Source organism: Bombus vosnesenskii, unplaced genomic scaffold, assembly GCF_011952255.1.
Source record: "Bombus vosnesenskii isolate JDL3184/JDL3185 unplaced genomic scaffold, Bvos_JDL3184-5_v1.1 scf7180000016262, whole genome shotgun sequence".
Lineage (NCBI taxonomy): Eukaryota > Metazoa > Arthropoda > Insecta > Hymenoptera > Apidae > Bombus > Bombus vosnesenskii.
Genome location: NW_022884331.1, coordinates 1,715,800 through 1,738,184, shown reverse-complemented (window position 1 = coordinate 1,738,184; position 22,385 = coordinate 1,715,800). Strand labels below are relative to the sequence as shown.

Below are 22,385 nucleotides of genomic sequence, written 5' to 3'. Positions count from 1 at the left end.
ATTGCTTTTTGTTTTTATAAATTAAAATTTAAAAGTAAATAGGAGTTAAAGAATAGATTATTGAAAATAAAAATTTGAGATTAGTGAAGCTATTAATTCGGTAGATAAATTTTTATTTTGTAAAAACTGTAGTATGAAAGACAAGGAAAGATGTAAGGCACTATTTTTGTATGTGTTTCCTTTCAAGCCATTTCATTTTTACCTGAGGCATTTTTCGCTATGAATAGTAACAGTGCCGTAAAGCAAGATATCAATATCAGGTGATATTGTATCTTAGCATATATTGTAGCTTAGATACTAATATAATAAATAATTGTCCCTGATACTTTAGTGATGTTTAAAAAACATATGCTTGCACTAATATCTTGTAACTTTTATATAAATTTTCAAATTCGTTCCAAACTTTACCAATACACTCTTAATAGTCGAGTCTCGTTGCAGGGCTAATTAAATTTCAAAATAATTTATAAAGTATACATTATCACACAGTATTATATATGCATTCATAGAAAGTCACTGTACGTATATATATACTACAATCAAGAAATGTGAAAAAAAGACAATGAACATGCTTGAAAAAGAGAAACCAAGTATGAAACGAAAATTTAATATTTAATACGATTCGCGTATCAACCACTTCATTCTGTAATCGGTCGATAGCAGGAAATTGTCTCGTGCTGCTTTCTCGTTTCGACCAATCAAATAATCTCGGTCGTGCTATTTTCAATACGATCTCCGGCTGAATTATCCGAATTACCCGTCTAGCGCATTAAACATTGAGGTCCCGTCCGTATGTCTGTGACCTCAGGCATCAAGCCGTCACAGATCGTCTCGCACGATTTCATCCGATTTCAAAATTGCGCATCATACTGTATCGTATCGTATCGTATCGCATCGTATCGTATCGTATCGTATCGTATCGTATCGTATCGTATCGTATCGTATCGTATCGTATCGTATCGTATCGTATCGTATCGTATCGTATCGTATCGTATCGTATCGTATCGTATCGTATCGTATCGTATCGTATCGTATCGTATCGTATCGTATAGTATAGTATAGTATCGTATATATTATACTCTTTGCTACGCTATCCACGTCATGTTGTTAAACGATCATACGAGCTGTAATGTATATCAAATCGATGTAAATTCTCTTTACCAAGTTTATTATTATCAACATAAAGCAAGCATATTATATACGATGGCTCTTTAGTGCTAACACGAGATGTTAATTTCGAGATGGAAATTTTATGTAGAGATACGATTTTAAATCGACGTCTCCTTTCATTAAAACGCAGAAAAAGAGTAATCTGATCAATAAATAATAAAGAGTAAGAGAAATCTGATCAATATCGGTCCAGCCTACTTTATTCGATTTAGATACGAGAATAGATGCAATAAATAAAAATAACTGCGACTACTTGACCGAATATATATTACATATTTCATTCTTTATATTATCTAATACATAATAAGCAATTTACGCCTTACGCCGTTATCAGGTGGTTATCTTCATCGATAATAAACAATGTTTCGCCGTTTACAATTTACAGAGTCAGTGATTTTGTGAGTTGGTTAATAAAGTTTGTACTATTTGCTCCGAGAACCATTGGAATCTACCTTTTTGTAACAAAGATAAAAATGGAATCGATTAACGATCTCTTACCAATGAAGAAATATAACGTTTCAGAAACAGCAACAACCATCTTTGCTTTTTATAAAATATCCGAAATTCCCAACTACGAGTATGGCTGGAGTTAATGCATTTATCAAATATTGAAAAATGACAAAAGTGTATAAGATACAAAATAAGATATAAATATAATAGAAAATGTGCAAAGCAAAACACTTACTGGTTATAATTTTTAACTTGCAGTTTTTTGTTATTATTCTTCTTTGTTTGGTAAGAGTGTGAGATTTACATAAACATCCACGGTCTAATTATTTCATATTCTTATTACATATTACGATATACTATATTAAGGAAGAAGATAGAAATATACGTGATACTTTCTGATCTAACAATTCTCAGAACAATTCTACTGTGAAAGTAGAAAGTCAGAAAAATAACTTGAATAAAAAACGACACAGCTATAGTGGGAGCGCGTTATAATCTTCAAAATGCGTAATTTCGAATTATTCTTAAAGATATCAGTACAGATATCTTTAACAATAGTACATACATATTATATTATTGCTATTCTTGTCAAAAGAGTTAGAAATAATAGTTAACCATAATTTTATCCGGTTATAGAGGATTACATAATATAAATTATAAATAATAAATACCTATTGTTCAGTCTGCTAGAATTTCCCTAAGGCTAAATTCATGGCTACCCCCACGCGTTAATCGAGAACAAAAAAATTAACTGAAAAAAAGTGAGGTGTAGAACATAGATTGCAGATGATAGGTACTATTGGGTGTTTTCATGAGACCTTTCCACTTCCGTTTGATTCGTATTTTCATAGCGACGTGAATCAAAAATCGCGAGAACGGCTACGTTGAAGCGTTACCAACGCGACCACCGGCCGACAACAATAATTCGTTTCCGTCGCGTTGAAACTGCTAAAATAGACGCTAATCATGCCTTGGCAGGGCTAATTGAAAAAAGCGGTTAAACGTTCCTGGAAACTACAACGAGGGAATCGATCGTAATCGTGACGTAAGAGAACGGGATCGTTGAATTTGCTTTCCCGATGAACATGATCGAACTAACTTGGGAAATCAGAGCTGTCCGAGTACTCAGAATGAGCCACAATATATACAGGATTCGACCGAATAACATGTAAAAGCAGACGTGTAATTCCTTGTGTAAAAATAAAGCAAAATATAGAACAACATTCTTTCATTCTCGGCTTAGTTTTTGACAAAGTCGAATTTGAAAATTTATTAAGTATACTTGAACATGGTTAATTTCGAAATGAACGGGGCTAGATACATAATCGACAGGAGGCCGTTCTGTGTAAATAAGTCAAAAATGTAGAATAAAATTGTTTCTTTTAAGACTTCATTTTCAAGAAAGTAGAATTTGGACGTGTCTAGTTAAGAATCAGCCTACTACACGCGTATGATAAATTTTCAAATTCTTTTTTTTTTTCGGAAACACAGTGTCTTGTGAAAAAATCTTATTCTACATTTTCGACTTATTTTCACACATAGAATGATCTCCTGACGATTATTTAGTCCTGTCCATTGCGAAATTAGTCATGTTCAAATATACTCGATAAATTTTCAAACTCGACTTTCTCGAAAACTAAGTCGAAGGTGAAAAAATTGTATTCTATATTGTTTTCTTATTTTTACGTAAGAAATCACGTCGTGCCCGCTTTTACGTGTTATTCGGTCGGACCCCGTATTATTTCGACCCCGTAGCTTCGTGTGCTGAGGAATCGAGTCTTTATAATGGAACTTTCAGCTGTTTTGAAAAATCATTGAATCGAAAGTATTGAAACGGGCAATTAATTATAATCAATGGAATCTGTTTTTTTTTTCAAATACGCTCTAATAGTTTGTTATTCGAATAATTGTTGACTTATTACATATTTGGACGCGCTTAAAAAAATATTCTGGATTCGACTACTTTTGACTTAATACGTCGGAAGAAACGAGTTGGAGTTTGACTCTTCGAATTCTTGAATATTTAATGTTTCGAGTAATAATGTTTTTTAATATTAAAATTTTCGATCGAATATTGCATGCTTTTGAGTATTTGGTTTTTTCAATGGAATTCTTTTAGCATCGAAGATTTCAAGTTTGTATATTGGGATTTTTTAACATCGAAATTTTTACTTTCTCGTATCTGCTCGAATCACTTTCAATACTCGAATTTTTCGTTAATTAATCTAGTATTTATTGTACCTACCTACGATTAGATATTTCAAATTCAAAGAAAAAATCAAGCTCGTTACATTAATTTCAATTTGTCAATCGTTTAAGTTAGTCATACACCATAAAGTCGTTTGATTTATGTTTCACGTATATAGTCAGAAATTAAAAGGATTAACGACCATAAGTAGAAATATCAAAAATATCGTAAATGAAGTAACTTTACTTAAAAACAATATTGTATTAAAAAAAAATTTAGTCTACGCCAAAATATACTCAAATATAATTTTAAAAGATTCCATTTTGTAAATTATTACTCTATTACCATAAAACTGAAACTTTTTAAGCTACTTTAAAAATCAAACAATTATTAGCTCTGATAGCAAATCCGGAAACGTTTCACGGCGAATTCATTATGTCGAATTCGATAAAACGGGCGTGATTTAAACCTGCAATGAAACATCTACATATGTAAGAAGGATAATGGTAATCTTTATCCGACGTATTTATATATTTAATTTGTTTTATTTTACGCGGTGCGTTTCACGAAAGGAAGGCATTACCGACGAGCTTCACCGGTACACCGCGCTGGTTGATCGCTCGTTTTATTGCTCTGTCCATAATTTATTCCTCAATAACGTCCAATTAACGCTGGAATTAAGTTAAAAAATCACTTTTGCCGGATACTCGAGTTGGGAAAGCACATTGTTTGCCGCGATTATCGCGGACAGATATTGCTTCTATTTATTTCAGATAACGCGATTACGCGAAGCAAATGTTGTTTTACGTCCATAGATGTAGTAAAATTAATTACTGGTCCCTGATATGAACATCGATATCGTTCATCCCCTAATGTCATGATTCGCCATTGTTACGAAATTTATCGCACAGTCTGTTTCAATGTAGAAATTTAACGGTAGTGGTACTACGTTCAATTATTAAACATATAAATGACAATTCAAAACAGTTCATGTAATATTGCGATATTACACGAGATACTCCCCGTAATCTAGAATATTTGAACTTAATGAACTTAGTAAATTAAATAACATAGTGTTTCGAGTAAATGTTCATTGGCGTCAAATGAGGAACTTACTAATGTAAAAGAAATTTCAAAAATATCATTTTCTTCATAAAAAACAAAAATCATTCTGTACTTAGTACTTTTTTCTGAATAGGACCATATATTTCTCTCGTCATATCTTTATACTACCTTAGAAAACGAATTCATTTCATTCGTTAATGTTAACTAATTTGATTCGTTTTTGACTTGCCACTTACTACTTCATCGTAGATACATAAGTAACATTGATATTCCAAAACTAATGAAAACTATAGATAGAAGACTATGACAAAAAGAATATATGGTACTACTGAAAAGATACGAAATAAACATAGAAAAACAAGATACAAAAAGACACAACTTTTACTCGAAACATTTTATTTGTCAAACTATGAGCTCAAACATCTTGGTAACCAATATGTGAACCACTCTGTATATAAAGGTTATAAGACATTTATTGCAAACATACAATAAGTAGATCTTTCGTGACTTGTACGTACATTTTTGGATTTGTTTAAAATTTTACCAATTGTATAATCATGATAGTCGTATTATGTCGTATGTTATAAAATAATATTTTGTATAACACATAATATACATATTCAGAAAAATTATCTTAAATATTCCTTACAAATGTTGGATCGTAATGTAATTTGTAACTTGTATCGTTGTGTATAGTAGATAACTTTTATATATGTATATTACAACAAATATCTATACGTACGTAAGTCGTTTGAATTGTCATTTACATGTTCCAATTCAATATAAATGTAACATATATTCAATTTTAATAGAAACATATAAATAATTTATTCATGATTGTCAAAATATCGAAGAATTAAAAAATCAAAACGATTTTCGAACGAAATCATCGTTTTCGTAAACCCAATAGAAACAAATGGATCGTTCGAAAGATTAACCTTTGTCGACTGAAAACGACATATCGGCGATTAAAGAGAATTTGATTTTTTTGGTCAGTGAGAAATTACTGTCGTGGCTAAATACACATGCAAATACGTTACCTCCGGGCATATGTGGTCATATCATTCTCTAAGCTGGTGCTAGCGAAACAATAACCATCGGTTTCGCACGTGTGATTGGTGTCCGTACAAATATCGCAATAACACTTCAACAGTCCTGAAAAACGAAAAAAAGAAAGAAATTTTATTGACAATGGTAAACCAGTTGAATGCCACCGAATATCACGCATTCGATGCATATGAAATGTCATTTGTTTGAAGTTTGAATTTGGTGCGCTATTACCACCCTTTAAATTTTGTTTTATCGTGATGGTGGATTATCATCCACTATATTAAATGAGAAGAATCACACATAGGTATGATTCATACTCTTCCTTCTACTATGAATCATACATATTCAATGTCAAGAAAATTTATAACAAAGATATCAAACTTTGTTATTCTGACATTAACGCGTTACACAAATTTATTCTTTTAAATCTCACGCATATCGCGACATATTTCAATGCTTGCAATTTTTTAAATAGATATTAAAAGCGTAACAATTTTTTTTTGCATGTGTGATACTCAAATATATTCAAATATATTTTACAATATTCTCTGGCAGAAAATATAAGATTCAAAGATATTTACGCAACTATTTAAATTTAAATGAATTCGAATTTAAATTCCTCGTAATAAGTTGGGCAAGCTAAAAAAAACGTCGCTTCGAGTGCAACTCGATTTACTAAGAAAAACGATGGAAGCATTATCTCCTCGGTAATTTATCACGTGCTTGATGACTGATGACGCACGTCATTTCGATCGTACCATGTACCTTCTTTTTTCACTCGAACCTGTCTAGCTGTATGTCGAAATATGTACATACATATTGTAGTAACAAATATCAAGACAAGTTCACCATCACTGGGATTTCAAGGTTTCCTTTCCCAAAATTTTATGTATACTTTATGATTAGCATTTAATACATGACATACGATAGTCCAATCGCAAAATATTTGATTTCTCTTTGATTAGATACTATCAAAATGGCAGTTGATAGTACGTTATTTTTTCGATATTTGAAACTTTTTCTGATATTTTTCTATATAAGATACAATATACTAAAATTTAAGATTAATTATCAGAGTAAATACAATTGCGTACACGCAGCATGGAGCATGAAACACAGGGTATGTAATATGTACACGCGAGTATGAATGTTAATACAATGTGTATGATCTTAATAGAATTCAAACAAATTCAAGAAATTTGGAAAAACTTTACTTAATAAGTAATTATTTACTTTACTTAATAAGTAAGTAAATATGCAATTGTAATTAATTATTCAAAGCTTTTACTATGCCAAAGAATTACTTTTTCTATAAATCGCACAAAATGAAAAAAAGGTTTTACGATTAAAAATCGTAATTGATTGGAATTTTTTAATTGGAATTTAATGTTGTATTAACTATAAGGTTACTAGCGATATTATAGCAGAATATATTATGTGGCAAACAAATATTAACATTATAGTAATATTCGTTCTTTAATTTAAAATTTTTATTATATAATTTAGTATTCGTTTATGAAGAATTTCAATTTTTATCAACTGAATCATATAATAATTTCTAATACATTAACAGAGATAAAAATGAACGAAATTCCCCATTTCGTATCATATCCGTCATACCCTAATCTAAGCTACGAGAATAAAAAGAGGAGTCAAAACGAGGCAATCGAGAAATTTAGTCGATTCGCGGAAATATATAATCACGTGTACAATATCTTTCCGTGGATCAACAGAACACATGATTTCGGAGAGGTGGTACGACCTGACGAAACAAGTTTAATTCAAGTCATTAGTGCACGCCCACAGCGAATGGTCTCGCGAACCGAGACCACCTCTTTGGCCGCAGCGGACACAGATCGTAGAGTCCCACGAAACTCGAGGAAATATATACCACCTGTATGAGATTCACAACATGCCGAGCCCCATACAGCGTTTTTTGCGCGCCCACGAGATCCGTTATGGACTATGGACCCTTCCTATGGCCAGAGCGTTTCGTATGGAACCACCTCTGTAAATTCAAACCTCGTGCGGATCTGTTTTAGTATAGTATGGTCTAGCGAAGAATTTTTAATCCTCTCATCGAAGGACCACGAAAGGTATTTTAGAAAGAGCGAGAGAGAGAGAGAGAGAAAAGAGAGTCCCAACTCGTTTCTTTGAAGATGTGGGAAAAATGTGGTAATATACGTGGTGCGGGTGAAGTCAGGCAGATACTGGGGTTCAAAATTTTATTTCACTGCTCTTTATTGTTTGCACCTATTTACGGCAGTAATTGCATTTATCTTATATATGCCTGACATACATTACAATTAAAAATGAGGTTTGGCTTCATTACATTAATCTGATTAAACGGTAAGCGCTATGGAGTATTTTATTATAGATATCTTGTTATCCAGAATTATGAATATAAACGAATATTTATTCGAAAAAGACCACAGTTGTCAGAGTTTCTTTTACGAAGAAACTCAATTATCTAACCCAAATATCAAAGAAAGAAAATTTGTCATTTACTGGTATATATAGTTGTACAATATATATACTCCCGAATAGATGAGCTACTACAAAAATAAATTGTATTTTTTTCCTCTCTCCCTGTCTTTACAAATTGAAACGAGAGACGTATAAACACATCACGTCACAAGCACATGTATAATATAATCATATCCACACATGAACCTAGCGCCAAGGTAAAAGTATCACAAATATTTTTATTGATACCTCGAAAACTAAAGAGGACGTCACAGCAGTTATATGTATAGGAAGACGTTGCTCAAAATGTTAATCTTCTTTTATACATGATTTGCATAGTAACTAATCTGAAAAATATCTTTGTTTCTCCGATCCAAGTTTCATCTTCACTAGTTACCGTAGATCAAAGTGTTAGAAAAATCGGAAGCTTTTTTCGCAGTTTCTTTTACAAATTAATCTCACTAGCAAACGCGTGTACCGTCCGAAAGGACAAGAATACGATACTTTATTCTCGATTCGACTACTTTCATTTTCGAGAAAATTGATAATATGTCGTCTGGAGGCAGCGTCGATGCAAGAGTAAAGCAGTCAGCCTTGTACTTATGCTAGCTCAAACTTTTGTTCTGGGTTGTTGTCAGGTCTACGTGTTCCCTTTGTTGTATTATTTTTGTTACAATGTAGAGAAATATCCATTCTATTATAAATACAGCTTTTCATATTATTTCTTAAATTAGATATAATAGCGAAATAATACTTTGGAACAATGTTTAGAGCAAGTTGAACAATCCAGGACAACTTTCAATTTACATGTTCAAAAAATTCCAAAAAGTGGGCCAGATCAAAAATTCACTCTTTCGGGATGATTTCTGAAACTTTTCGAGATAAATCATTATTTATTTGGAACAAAATAATAAATGTACTTTTAAATTATTGTAGGATGTATAAGATATATTTGTAATGAACATCTTTGATCTACTCTTATCCTCTGATATTATCAGGCAACTATATAGAGTTGATGGATATTGATAAACCAGCTGTTATAGATGGAGAATATCTTGTCTCCTGCTGCACTTTTCAAATTCCTTGAAGCGCACTCAGGAAACAGAAACGCCTTTCTCTTAAACATTTATCTAAATCTAAACAATGAAGGAACAACGGCAGCGGTTGTACTTTATAGATAAAACGCAAAGCGTGTACGATACATGCGGGGGTGTCGTTCCCAGAACTCTTGAGGCGTTGTGGTTTCCATATGTATACGATAAATCCTCCAACCCCTGTCACGAAAATTTGGAGATTTTTCATGGTATATAAGGAGCTGAATAAATCACGCTCCTCGGACAGAACAGAGAGGACGTCATGAAAAGTATCGTCGTGCTACTTCGCGTCACGTTTTTAACAGTCAATATAGTCGTATAGTGAGATCGGGCTAAAATTCCCTTCCAGTCAATCGTCGGGTTTCCTCGTCAGAATTTACGAATCAGTTTAAATTGAGTTTGATATCGCTTTGAAACTGCTCTTAATTTTAAATCTTAAGACATTGCCAATGCGTCAAAACCGTGCGACTAAACTTTAAGGTAATACACATTATGCTTGTTTATCCGCGACACATACATACTTATAACAATGTTTTATTTGCAATAAATACAGTTGTGTTCTCTACAGTTTTCTACAACTATAACATAATTGAACTTATCTACAGGATACGACATTACTGCTCGAGTCAATTCTTATTAATCTAGTTAGGAAGCTTTTACTAACATTCCCTGCGATCCTCTGATTTCGCATCAGATTCATTCGCGCGTCTCGATCCAAAAGAGAATCTTTCTAATCGAGTGGCTCCCCGATTCCGCGTCGAGTTAAATAGTTTGCTTACGCCGCCTGTCTCGATGATTCGCCAATTTCGCATCGCGTTCGTTCACGCAATTCCAACTTACAACCTCTTGCGGCTGACTCGCTGACCTCGCGCCAGGTTCGTCTATATACATATCTGCTAGTGTTAATGCTAACACACCGCAACCGTATTCCCTAAAGCCCCAAAATACTCTCGCCGGCCTCTCGCGCTGCCGAAGCCCCGGCTCGTAACTCGTAACGGAGCGATAATACACATTAAAATGAACATTGATTCTGCAAGGATGCCCGAATTAGCTTATAATTAACGATCCGTTGCACTCGGAGTGCCAATTACGCTGCTACCAATCTCTTTTCCTTTTATATGAACCTTTTAAATATATCGAATTTGCAAAATTATTATGCACGAGTTTTGATTCAAAAATATTTGTATTCTTCTCAAATCCTTACGTAATCGATTCATAGGAATATTATAAGTATTAAATTTAGGAATAAATAAGACATTAAAAATATGTCGTATGCGTGTATATGAAAATGATACGATGACAAAGACTCCAACAATCGGCGACTATGTAAATTTTTTCAATAAGAAATTCATAGGGTAATTTATTTTAGAACGAAATTTATCGATATTTTAGCTTTCGAAAAATAAATCACAGATTTATTAAGTGTTGTAAACAATCAAATGTATACCTAATATTATAAATTATAACAATCAATTTAAATAATCATAAAAATGGAAAAATACATATTTAACCGTGAAATCAAAAAGAAATTAATCTAGTACATATATCGAGTTTTGAAAGCTGTAAGAATGATATATGGAGTTTACATGAAAGCATATAATAAATGACATTTCCTATTTTTTTATACGGAAGCAGTATTAAAATTCAATACGTTGTCGAACAATCTCGCGTTACCAAAGTTGTATTTTTATATATTTGGTTTTCGTTGCAAGTATATGTTCCTTCGTACTTTTCAAAATTATAAACATGTTTTCATACTCGTACTATTAAAATACCGAGTATATTAAAATATTGCCTGTCTTAATAATTATACTAAATGTACATATATTTGGTTTCCACAAAATTTCATCAACTAATCAACTATTTTTGAAAGATTTACTCTAGACTTCCTCTTTAGACTTAACAGAATGTTTCCGTTTCCAATTGTCGTATTAAAATCCTTCTGTTTAATCCTAAAATGACATTGGAGTCAAAAAATCAGCAAAAATGTAATTATCGTGTTTTTCTTCCATAATCTTCGTGTAAAATAAATTGTACAATTACTCTTTTGAAAAAAATGTAAAAATAATATGCCTTATCGTGATCTTCTGTAGGTTTCAATTGTTTCCAGAGTTAGATTATCAGCCAAACGAACAATATCGATTCGAAGATTAAGATGACATTGTTTTACACACGCGACATTGTTCAACGTACTACGTAGAGCAGACTTGAGTAGAGTACAGATCAAACTAAGACAAACGTTACGGTGAACTTTCCTCACGAACGGGCTTTCGTGAAGAGGAAGACCGATTATACTACGCAAACTCGCCACAACAAGAGCAACTACATATAATCGAGTTGAACGGCAAACTGGTAACAAACCACCAACGAAACGAGAGTTCCGTCTGTACATGGCGATATTAAACACGAACGTTTAACGCCGTTCTGCATAATTTTGCGTAGCATCCAACACCAACTCTTCGTGCATATGAGACGCTATCAAAATAGAGCATGTATGTATTCCACTTTAGGGTGTTATACCTAAGCTTATTTTCTGAGGAATTTCTTGCAAGTATATCATTAAAATTAATGTACAAAATACAGTGGCAATTCTTATTAGTTATAGAAAATAATTCAGTGTTTAACAGGAAAATACGATAGTAATAATCATACCTTTGACTGGAGTTAAGATTCTTTTTATTTTTAGCAATTTTACATTTAAAAAAATATTTGTTCTCGATTCCGTTAAAATCAAAAGATCGATAATAATGAACTTATTATGTCTTTCTACTGCAATCATTAACTATAAGAATCCCTTTTGAACTTATTAAATATAGGGTGAATCAATGACAAAATAAGAAGTATGTATATAGTATGTACTACTGTCATAGTATGTAGTACTATCAAAAAAACTAAAATAACTTGTTACCTATTGGTTGGTTTGTTTTATCGAAAAACGTCTTAAATAAATTGTATTGCATTTCACGGGACTCATCAAGGGAGGAATGCAATTTTATTTTTTTATATAATTATATTTTCTGAAATATCAAGGAGACTGTTTTTTAAATGGCACTGTATATTTTTTATAACATTGATCGACCCAGCTGGAAATTCTCTACAAAAAGGTACGGACGCATTTAACGACAGACTATTACTTTAGTAGATATTATACCATTAATTTGTCAAATTTAATGTATAAAAGACAAAGACAACGTAAACATAAGAATACCGCTACGCGTTTCGTGAGGTGTACGATTACGTAAGGATGTTCGGCTACTGATTTTACGCAATTGATTAACACCGAAATGAAACGACAATCAAGAATAAAAAAATTGCGTTTCGATTTTGTTTTTCAGTTATTGACAATTAAGAATATCCCTACACACGAGCAAACGTCCTTACACGAACGAAAGATCAGCCTAAGCGAGGAGCGATCCTCCGAACGACACATGAGCGACAGCTTACCTCGTACAAGTTGTAGAAAAAAAAATCATGGTATTCATAAACAACTCCGCGCGACGTTTTGCGGAAGAAATGGTAGATTGAACATTAAACCTGCTTACTCGTGGAAATCGATAAGAGCATATCGAAAACTGCCCAAGTAGAGAGAATTAATGTTTCCTCTAATCCCTTGCTTCCGCGAGTGTCTACAGCGAAATCACACACGCACCGCGATAGCTCCGGCCGTGCATGTCCACAAAAAATACAACAAATTACAATAGTCGTTCGATATGTCCTCCGTTCTTTTGCAAACACAAAGCCTTCTTCGCTTAAAATTTTGCCGTATTGCATCTTTATGTGTCCCCAGTAGTAAAAATCGAGGGGATTTAAATCTGGGGACTGAACAGGCTAAAGCACAGGTTGTTTACGTCTCTGAATACCATGATCTTCTTCTGTACAATTTGTGCGAGCTGCCGCTCATATACCGCTCGAAGTGAGGATCGCTCCTCACTTAGACCGACCTCCTTTCGTTCGTGTAAGGAGTATTGCTCGCGTGCAGGGATATTTTTAATTGTCAATAATTAAAAAATAAAGCCGAAAACACAATTTTTTTTATTCTTAATCTTCGTTTTACTTCGGCGTCAAGAATCACCAGTACATCAACAATCATCGGGTACGCCACTACCGCACATTCCTAAATAAGTAGCTACGTTCATAACGTATTGTGCTTGGTGCAAAATCGCGGTGGCATCGCATCGCCCATCTGCGACAATCGCACAATTGCACAACAGTCGCAACTGCGATGTCGCGTCACTTGTCTGGCATCGACCGTAATATGAAGGTGCATCTTGTGAGAACTTAGTATCAATCATTTCCGTACGATAACGAAATTTCTGTATTCCATCTTGATAATCATGTAAGATAAAAGATAGTGAACATTTTATCATTTGATTTCAGTAAGCTTGGTTTATTAATTTTTTTATTATTTTCATGCTTAAAATTATTAAAACGAAAGACTGCCTCTGGTACAAACCGTACAGTACAGACCGTACTGGTACAGACCGTAGCACTGTAGGACAACACAGGTCTAGTACAGCGTAATATTTCTTTGCGGCTATTCTTTTCTACCACTTTTCTATCACTTTTCTTAGAACTTTTAATTGAAATTTTAATTCTACCTCTGTGTTATAAGTTGCTCGTATGCTCCTAAACTTTTTTCGTAGCGTTTTCATCATTCTTCACTTTTCGTTAATCTACTTTTAAAATGTGTATCTACATATTTTATTTCATAGACATGGACATAGACGTTTTTCGTATTCGGATAAGAACGATACAACGTCGAAACGTCTTTCTTCCCCCGTGTTTCCTTAACCTCTATCTAACTACTTCTCCGTTCGCTTCGTAGTTCTTCGTTCGCTTTATTGCACAAGAACGAGCATTGTCGCGATAATACAAAACTCTGGTTTTCACCAAGTTTCATACGTAACATTAACGTAAAATGTCATTAGAAAATAAAGCCTACTTTGATTTCGTAAGAGTAACGTTGCGACAGCGAGTCCAATGTCACGACAATGCGACATGTAGTTTTCATGACGACAAAAGTCGTAACATTTAGTATCATGACCGTAAAAGTCACGATTTACTGTCACGTGAAAACATACCTTAAACAGCCAGTGTATAGTGTACATATTTATACATATAGCCCAATAAATTCAACTATGTACTTATAGTACATACGTATATATTAAGACCAGATGGAAAGAAATGATCATAATATATAAGTCTTGGATGAATAAATACTATGTATATTTAAAATTTTTCTTTATTCTTCCCTCTGGAGTTTAAAAATTATTTAGAAAAATTATCCGAGACAATGTTTTCGTTAAAAAATTGTTCAAAAATTGATTGGAAAAGTAAACAACTCGTAGATGAGAGATCGACAGAATAGGAAGAGTGTAACAAATGTGCATATTTTAATAAATAACAACAATTTTTCTTGCTAGTGATAAAACAAATAAATTATAAACAAATTCTGATTATTTGTTTCAAGTAACAAGACGAGTTCTGACACTTGTCTAAACTCTAAAGTCGAAGCTTCTGCGTCTGTGCCTCGCATAATTAACTCATACAAAACCCATTTGTCCATTTCCCTTACTTTTCCAATTTAAGTCAAATGACGAATAATAGTAGAATCACTTACATTCATTTCGAACGCTATTTCTCCTGTTGTTTCTCCATTTCTCATGTCATTAACAATCTTTTAAAATATTATCTATTGTGAATAGATGTCAATGACCTTTCTTTCTCCTGATTCATTTTCTATCCAAAAAATTCTGTTTTGAATCTCACGTACCAACGTTACGAATTTCTTCAAATATAATTTTCAATAATTTTTGCAATATTTTCTTCAAATTTCAACTCGTATAAGGAAATCACACGAACAGGTATTCTGATTATTCATGACCAATGCCAAATTTATTATAAATCTTAACATTGAATGTACGTGATTTATAAAAAATTTCTTTTCTTTTACTTGGTTGATAATTGAGATATTTAGAGACCATACTGATCAATTCCATAAACTGAAAACTTTAACAACATCGCAAATATTTTTTTACATTTACTTGGAATCTACGTTTGCTTATGTTAAGCAAATAATTAAGTAAGTAAGTAATAATTAGTAATTTACTAATAACATTAGTAAATTAATAAGTTATAGATTGTAGATTGTAGAATTTTACGTCGAATAGAAGCATCAGATAGTTTGCAAAATTTAATTTTGCTCATTATCATTCTTTTTACTATTAAACAGGAAAATTTATTAGTGTCAGTTTCTAAATTTCACTAATAATATCACTTTAATATTAATTTTAATTTAATTAATTAATTAATTTAATATTACTTTAATATACTTTAATATTGTAAAAAGGATTCAGGTAACACATAAAATTGAAAAATTGTCGAAATTTACGGCAAAAGGCGATGTGTCTACTAATTTTCGAAGGACTGTACTATTTGAAATATCATTTTACGAGATTTGAAATTTGAATTGAATCGAGACTTCTATATATATATATATATATATATATATGTAGTATCGTGGACGAAAGGCCTAAGAAATACCTGGCGAACTATGAACAATGTCGCGAGAGCCGAGGCGCTGTCGGCTCCATCAATGCATTACCGGGTCCTTCAGGTAAATAGGTAAATAGCCGAAAAGACCTTCGTGACCCTGGCTACGAGCGTCTGTAAAACACGTGTGCGGTGGGCCCAGCAATAGACAATAGAGCGCTACAACGGCCCGAGAGGCAGTCGAAAAGCAGAGTGCGAGTCGAAAAGCAGAGTGCGAGTCGAGGAGCCGTGTGCGAGTTGAGCGGAGACAGAGGTTGCGAGTGGCGTTGCCGAGAGAGTGTGGTTTGCGCTGTTTTCTGTGCGTTTGGCGTGAATAGTTCAGGTTGAACAACAATCGTCTTTTTCTGTCTGATTAACATCTCTATTGTCCACTCTTTGTAAACACATTATATCACGATATTACATATTTTTGGGGGCTCAGCCGGGATTGGACAAGACAGAAAACGAAACGGTTTAACAGAGCTATTCGAGCTAGTTGTGAATTTACCTGTACGCGGTGCGGTAAAAGACGATATCGTTGACTGTTTAAGTTCGTGTAGTGTGAAAAATGGCAAACGTCGGGGACGAACGATTGTCGGGTGAAGAGGGTTCGACGCTGGAGGAGCTGAGGAGTAAACTCGCGCGAATGAACCTCCCTATATCGGGTGCGAGGTCAGTGCTGATTGCAAGGCTGAATCGGGCGTGTAGGGCTGGACAATCGTGTCCTAAGGGATCGACGGGCGGTGAAGAGCTAACCGGTCAACGAGATTTAGAAAATGTACAGAGAGCTGAGCGTGATTGTAACGAAGATGAAGATGTTGAGAAAATGAATACGAAGGAGTTGAAGGAGCGCCTCGCTAGTTTGGGTTTAAAAACGACGGGAAGAAAAGTAGAATTACGCGCACGGCTACAAGCGGCCATGGATGGTAACGACATATCGTCGGAAGAAGAAAGCGACGACGAAAGTGAGGATGAAGATGACAAGAAAAACGCAAGAGGATACAAAAGAGATACGCGAAGGGTGTATCAGGACCGTGATGAATATTGTCGAAGGGCATGCGTTGGTTCGACACTGAGTTTTAGAGACGTCGAAGATGCATTAGAGTCGTTTAGTGGCGACAAAGGTGAAAATGTCGAACGATGGTTCGAGTCGTTCGAGGAAGTCGCTGATACGTGCATGTGGTCGGATGGGCAGAAGGCAGTCTACGCCAGGAAGCTGCTGAAGGGATCAGCGAAAATATTCGCGAGCTTCGAGTGTCATGCCAGAACTTGGCATGAGTTGAAGAGGGGGCTAGTGAAAGAATTTTCGAGGAAAGTCAACAGTAGGCAAGTTCATCAGAAACTTGAAGAAACGAAAAAGGAGAGTGATGAAGCATGTTTGGCTTACATGTACCGTATGCTCGAAATAGCCAGCCATGTGGACATGGAGGAGGAAACAAAGGTGGAATACATAGTGGATGGAATAATAGACGACGAGAACAATAAGGCTATATTATACGGCGCGACGTCAATCAAAGAGTTGAGGAAGAGGTTAGTGATGTACGAAGAGCAGAAGAGTCGCAGAGCAAAGTCGATTGTGAAGCCGGCTAAAACCCAGAAGAACGGGAAGCCCAGTCAATCTGTAGACGCAATGAAGAAAAGAAGATGCTTCATTTGCGGTAGTGAGGATCATCTAAGGGTTAAGTGTCCGGAGAGGGGAGAAGGTGTTAAGTGTTTCAAGTGCAGCGGATTTGGACATATTGCAGCGAGGTGTACGGCACGACCGAAAGAGACTTGCGTAGTGTCAAGATCCGAAAAAGGGAAGTATGTGAAGGACGTGTCGATAGATGGCTGCAGGTTTGTCTCGTTAGTGGATACAGGTAGTGACTTTACGTTCATACGAGCGGATGAGTATGCGAGGTTAGGATCACCACCTCTGGGAAACTGCAAACTTAGGTTTGATGGTTTTGGTTCCGCTGGCAATAGTACCTGGGGCGAGTTTACAAGGGTAATGACGGTCGACGGGTACGACTTTACTGTCACCCTGCATGTTGTCTCGAATAAGGTAATGACAAGACACAGTCTACTCTTAGGTACCGATTTTTTAGACCAGGTAGAGTTACGGGTTAAACGGGGCGAAGTGACTTTCTTGCGGCTTGACGAACAGACTAACAAAGACGTGTCGGATGTGTTTAGAATTAACGTAGTAGAACAGACTGACGAAACAGACCTAACACACGTACAGGAACTGCATTATCGTGAAGCGATTCGGGATATTATTAAAGGGTATAGGCCGGAGAAGAAGAGAGACGTCGGGATAACCGCGAAAATAGTTCTGAAAAGCGACAAACCGGTAGCGCGAAGACCGCGAAGACTGGCGCCGAGGGGGAACGGGCAGCATGTCGACCAGGTTCAGAAATACCTGAATTCCACCGTAAACAGAAGCACAGGGAAGACTCCTTTCCAGCTACTGGTCGGAGTCGAAATGCAAGTCAGGGAAGAGGCGAAGATTAGAAAGCTGATCGACGAAGAGTGGGCCGCGAGGTTTGAAGAACAACGTCGCGAGCTACGTGAGGACGCGAAGAAGAAGATCGCCGCAACTCAAGAAGAGAATCGTCGAAGTTACAAGAAAAGAAGAAAGCGTGCGAAGCAGTACCGAAGGAAGGACCCGCACACACCTCGATTTTATGAAACCTTGGGTCCTAAACGCCGAAAGTGACGCATCTGATGACAGCGAGATAGAAGGCAACATCTGAGGGCAGATGTTATTGCAGGATGGCCGAGTGTAGTATCGTGGACGAAAGGCCTAAGAAATACCTGGCGAACTATGAACAATGTCGCGAAAGCCGAGGCGCTGTCGGCTCCATCAATGCATTACCGGGTCCTTCAGGTAAATAGGTAAATAGCCGAAAAGACCTTCGTGACCCTGGCTACGAGCGTCTGTAAAACACGTGTGCGATGGGCCCAGCAATAGACAATAGAGCGCTACAACGGCCCGAGAGGCAGTCGAAAAGCAGAGAGTGCGAGCCGAGGAGCCGTGTGCGAGTTGAGCGGAGACAGAGGTTGCGAGTGGCGTTGCCGAGAGAGTGTGGTTTGCGCTGTTTTCTGTGCGTTTGGCGTGAATAGTTCAGGTTGAACAACAATCGTCTTTTTCTGTCTGATTAACATCTCTATTGTCCACTCTTTGTAAACACATTATTTCACGATACTACATATATATAGTAACTGCCAAAGATCTCTCTGACCAAATATAGATTTATTTCAGTGTATATATCTAACTTATACATTAATAAAATTCTTCTTCTATTCGCAATACGTATTGTATTGTATTTTATAAAATGTTTTACACTATACACGTTACATCGCGATAAATTTCTATTTCTCGAAATTCTTTATATTTATTTCCATCAAAATTTTTTTATCATAACGATGCGATGCAGTAAAATTGCACTTTGGTTGAAAACTTGTAGTACTATACCATATCTGATACTACGCAAACAAATCATTAAATCAATCAATCGATCAAATATTTCTTTGAACTTAAAATAACTAAAACGAAACGTCTAAATATGACTGAAAGCGACATTTATTATGTAGGAAGCCGACAGTAGACCAAAGGAAAATAGGCGAACAGGGAAACACTGAGAGAGAACAGAGAAAAGGAATATGTCGTAATCTCGCCATAAGTTAACATTAACATCGAATACAAGGCAGGTAGCTAGCTAAGACATCGAGCAATTTCTTCACGATATTCTCTATCAATTAAATACTTCCCGGAAATCATCTCTAAAGGAATTGTCAAATGACCAATAACCCTGTAACGTGACCGTTCACTATGTAATTTATCCGATAACGCAGATTCGTGATTGGTCGCGTAGCGATCGCGCGATTTGTATTTAGACCTAATTTACTATTCAACAATACGGTTGCGTAGAATGTATTCTCGAGAGAATTTTGCATTCTATAGGCCGGATTCACGCGTGAATGTGTGTGTGTATGTGTGTGCACGCGTGTGTGTGTGTAATAATAATAATATATATATGCAAAACAAACGACTCTTTTTTACATAGTAATGTGTTACTTGATTGGAATGATGTTCGTATAATAACCAATCAGCTGATTCACGTCTTTCATCATCTTTTTTCTCTTTTCGTACATCCTTCTTTTTATACATACATATTTCTTCATCTATCTTTATACGATTACGCAATTGTCGTGGGAAATAATGAAGAATGTTTATACATTGAAACTTATTCCACGTGTACATTATAAGTAGACAGTGATAAAGATAAATCATGGCGTTTTCTGTTGATCGATGAAAGAATATAGTGACGAGTATTGTATATGTACGTAAAGAAGAAAATGATCGTAAATTCAACAGATTTTCTATTGTGAAACGTTTTATTTCTATAATATAGAATTTGAAAATATACATCTTATACTTCGAAGTATTATAAATACAAAGAGGCTTGCAAATAAAGCTACAAATATGAAATATGTTTTAATATAAATCGGGGAATGGTTACTGTATTGTAATTCGTCTCTGACCGTGTTATGAAAAGTTTTAGTTTTATAATATAGGATTCGAGAATGCATTTCTTATATTTTGAGGTATTATAAATGTAATCGTCTTTCAAATTCTTATTATAAGTAATAGTTATAAAATAAATTAAATTTGATATAAGAACTTTTCCTATTTATGTATGTACATATATGCCATTGTACACTACTGCTCAAATATATGTAGGCACTTGTTTACTTTTGGTAGGATATAATTTACAAAATTAAGAATAGAAAGTCCCAGAACAATTTTATCTCGTATTCGAATTATCAACTGTAAATATCAAAAATTTCTGAATAGTTTCGTTGTTTAGAAAGAGCTTTCATGATTCTCACTTTGTTTAATACTTAGTACATAAGATAAGAGAAGAGTCTTCCAAATCCGTAGCGAGACTGTTATGATTAATTCTAGCATTAACCACTTAATACTTTGAGAAATCGTGTATTTAATTTTAATATAGCATTAGTAATGATTTAAGTGGAAAATTTCAATTTAGTATGATATAACGTAATTTGTTGATTCCATAAAAATCTTGTTTTCTTTTCAGCATTTACTAATAATAAGTATCTTAAGATCTCTTAATCATTAGTTTCCCATTAATTCATATATTTAGCAACATTCATATACATGTATTGTTAATACAAATCGACCAAAGTATCCACATATAATACTCATGAGCAATATATATCCGTTCCTCTTATATCAAAACCATAAATATGCGATTCGATGGATTCTAAAAATTCATAAGCGAACGTAAAATAATCAAATAATTCTGGAAATCATGAGTCGAGTTTAAAGTATAACCATAATCTAAAAACAAAGGAAGAGGACATTTAGCTCTGCTTTCCTTTTTTACTGAAATAGTAGAAATTCGCACATTCATGCTATCGATCATGTATTGGCATAAGGAGTTCCATATAAAATCTTTTGTGTTTTATGATTCTAAACAAGCTAATTTTTACACGAAGAAAGTTTATATAAAATCTCAATTTTTCCTAGTATACAATAGAATGGTTTTTTGAACTTGTTTAGCACGAACGAAAGTCGATAATCGAGTGAATGAAAGTTATTCACAACGGATGCATCTTTGGTGAAAGTTGTGTACCAGTACCACTGAATATACAATAGCTTCACGTTCCAGATGTTTGATCAGGAAAATTTTTTAATTACTTTGAACTGCATAACGTTAGAGATATTTAGAGCGTTATATTATTTTTCGAATGAATATATTTAATATACTTTTAATACACTTTATTCGTAAATGAAATTTCATTATATCACGTAATGCAACATAAAGTAATAGTAAAAACACTTTATAATTTAACATAAAAACAAGAAAACCTTAAAAGAACGTAACTAATGTAAATAGAGATTAGAAATATAATATTAATGCAACCTATACAAAATGAAATAGACGATAATAAGAAGAAGAACATTTTACAATAATTTGGTTTTAAAGGATGATTAAAAAGGCATTGCAGTAAATTATATGCTTATAAAACTATATCATAGAGTAAAATAAATCTTTATTCATCATATTCTTATCGTATTAGTATACTTTTAATAAAAGAGAGTATTCTAAGAAAAGAAATAAATGAGAAAATTTAATGTAAAACACAGTGAAGAATCGAAACATGTAAAAAGGGCGATATAAAATATTTGTCATAATTCAATCCATTTTGAAATAGAGTTCTATTCTACAAACGTGAGAATCTTTTGGCAGTGATCTTGTCCACAAATTTTTCCATTTAATTTATATTGTATATTGTATATTGTCAGATATAGCGGAGGACATGCTGGTATTGCTATAAAAGCGGCGAGGCAAATGAAT

At 34.3% G+C, this 22,385-nt stretch overlaps 2 protein-coding genes across 5 annotated transcripts in view; one reads left to right on the top strand and one right to left on the bottom strand.

Moving 5' to 3' along the window:
* LOC117242006 (TGF-beta receptor type-1) overlaps nt 1–22,385 on the bottom strand; it is a 77,505-nt gene that overhangs the window by 49,359 nt on the left and 5,761 nt on the right. For all 4 annotated transcript variants that reach the window (XM_033508336.1, XM_033508334.1, XM_033508335.1 and 1 more), the window contains exon 2: nt 5,914–6,028. In XM_033508336.1, coding sequence (XP_033364227.1) covers nt 5,914–6,028 — 115 coding nt within the window. The remainder of the gene's footprint in view (nt 1–5,913; nt 6,029–22,385) is intronic.
* LOC117242005 lies at nt 16,906–18,802 on the top strand. Its single transcript, XM_033508333.1, has 2 exons — nt 16,906–17,200; nt 17,240–18,802. The coding sequence occupies exons 1-2, from the start codon at nt 16,934–16,936 to the stop codon at nt 18,710–18,712; spliced, it is 1,740 nt and encodes a 579-aa protein (XP_033364224.1). The 5' UTR covers nt 16,906–16,933; the 3' UTR covers nt 18,713–18,802.

Bases quoted from the DNA above. Each gene is read 5' to 3' on its own strand.
- LOC117242005 (XM_033508333.1), top strand. From the start codon at position 16,934: ATGGATGGTAACGACATATCGTCGGAAGAAGAAAGCGACGACGAAAGT. The intron at 17,201-17,239 runs GATGGGCAGAAG...AAGCTGCTGAAG, and splicing joins CTGATACGTGCATGTGGTCG to GGATCAGCGAAAATATTCGC.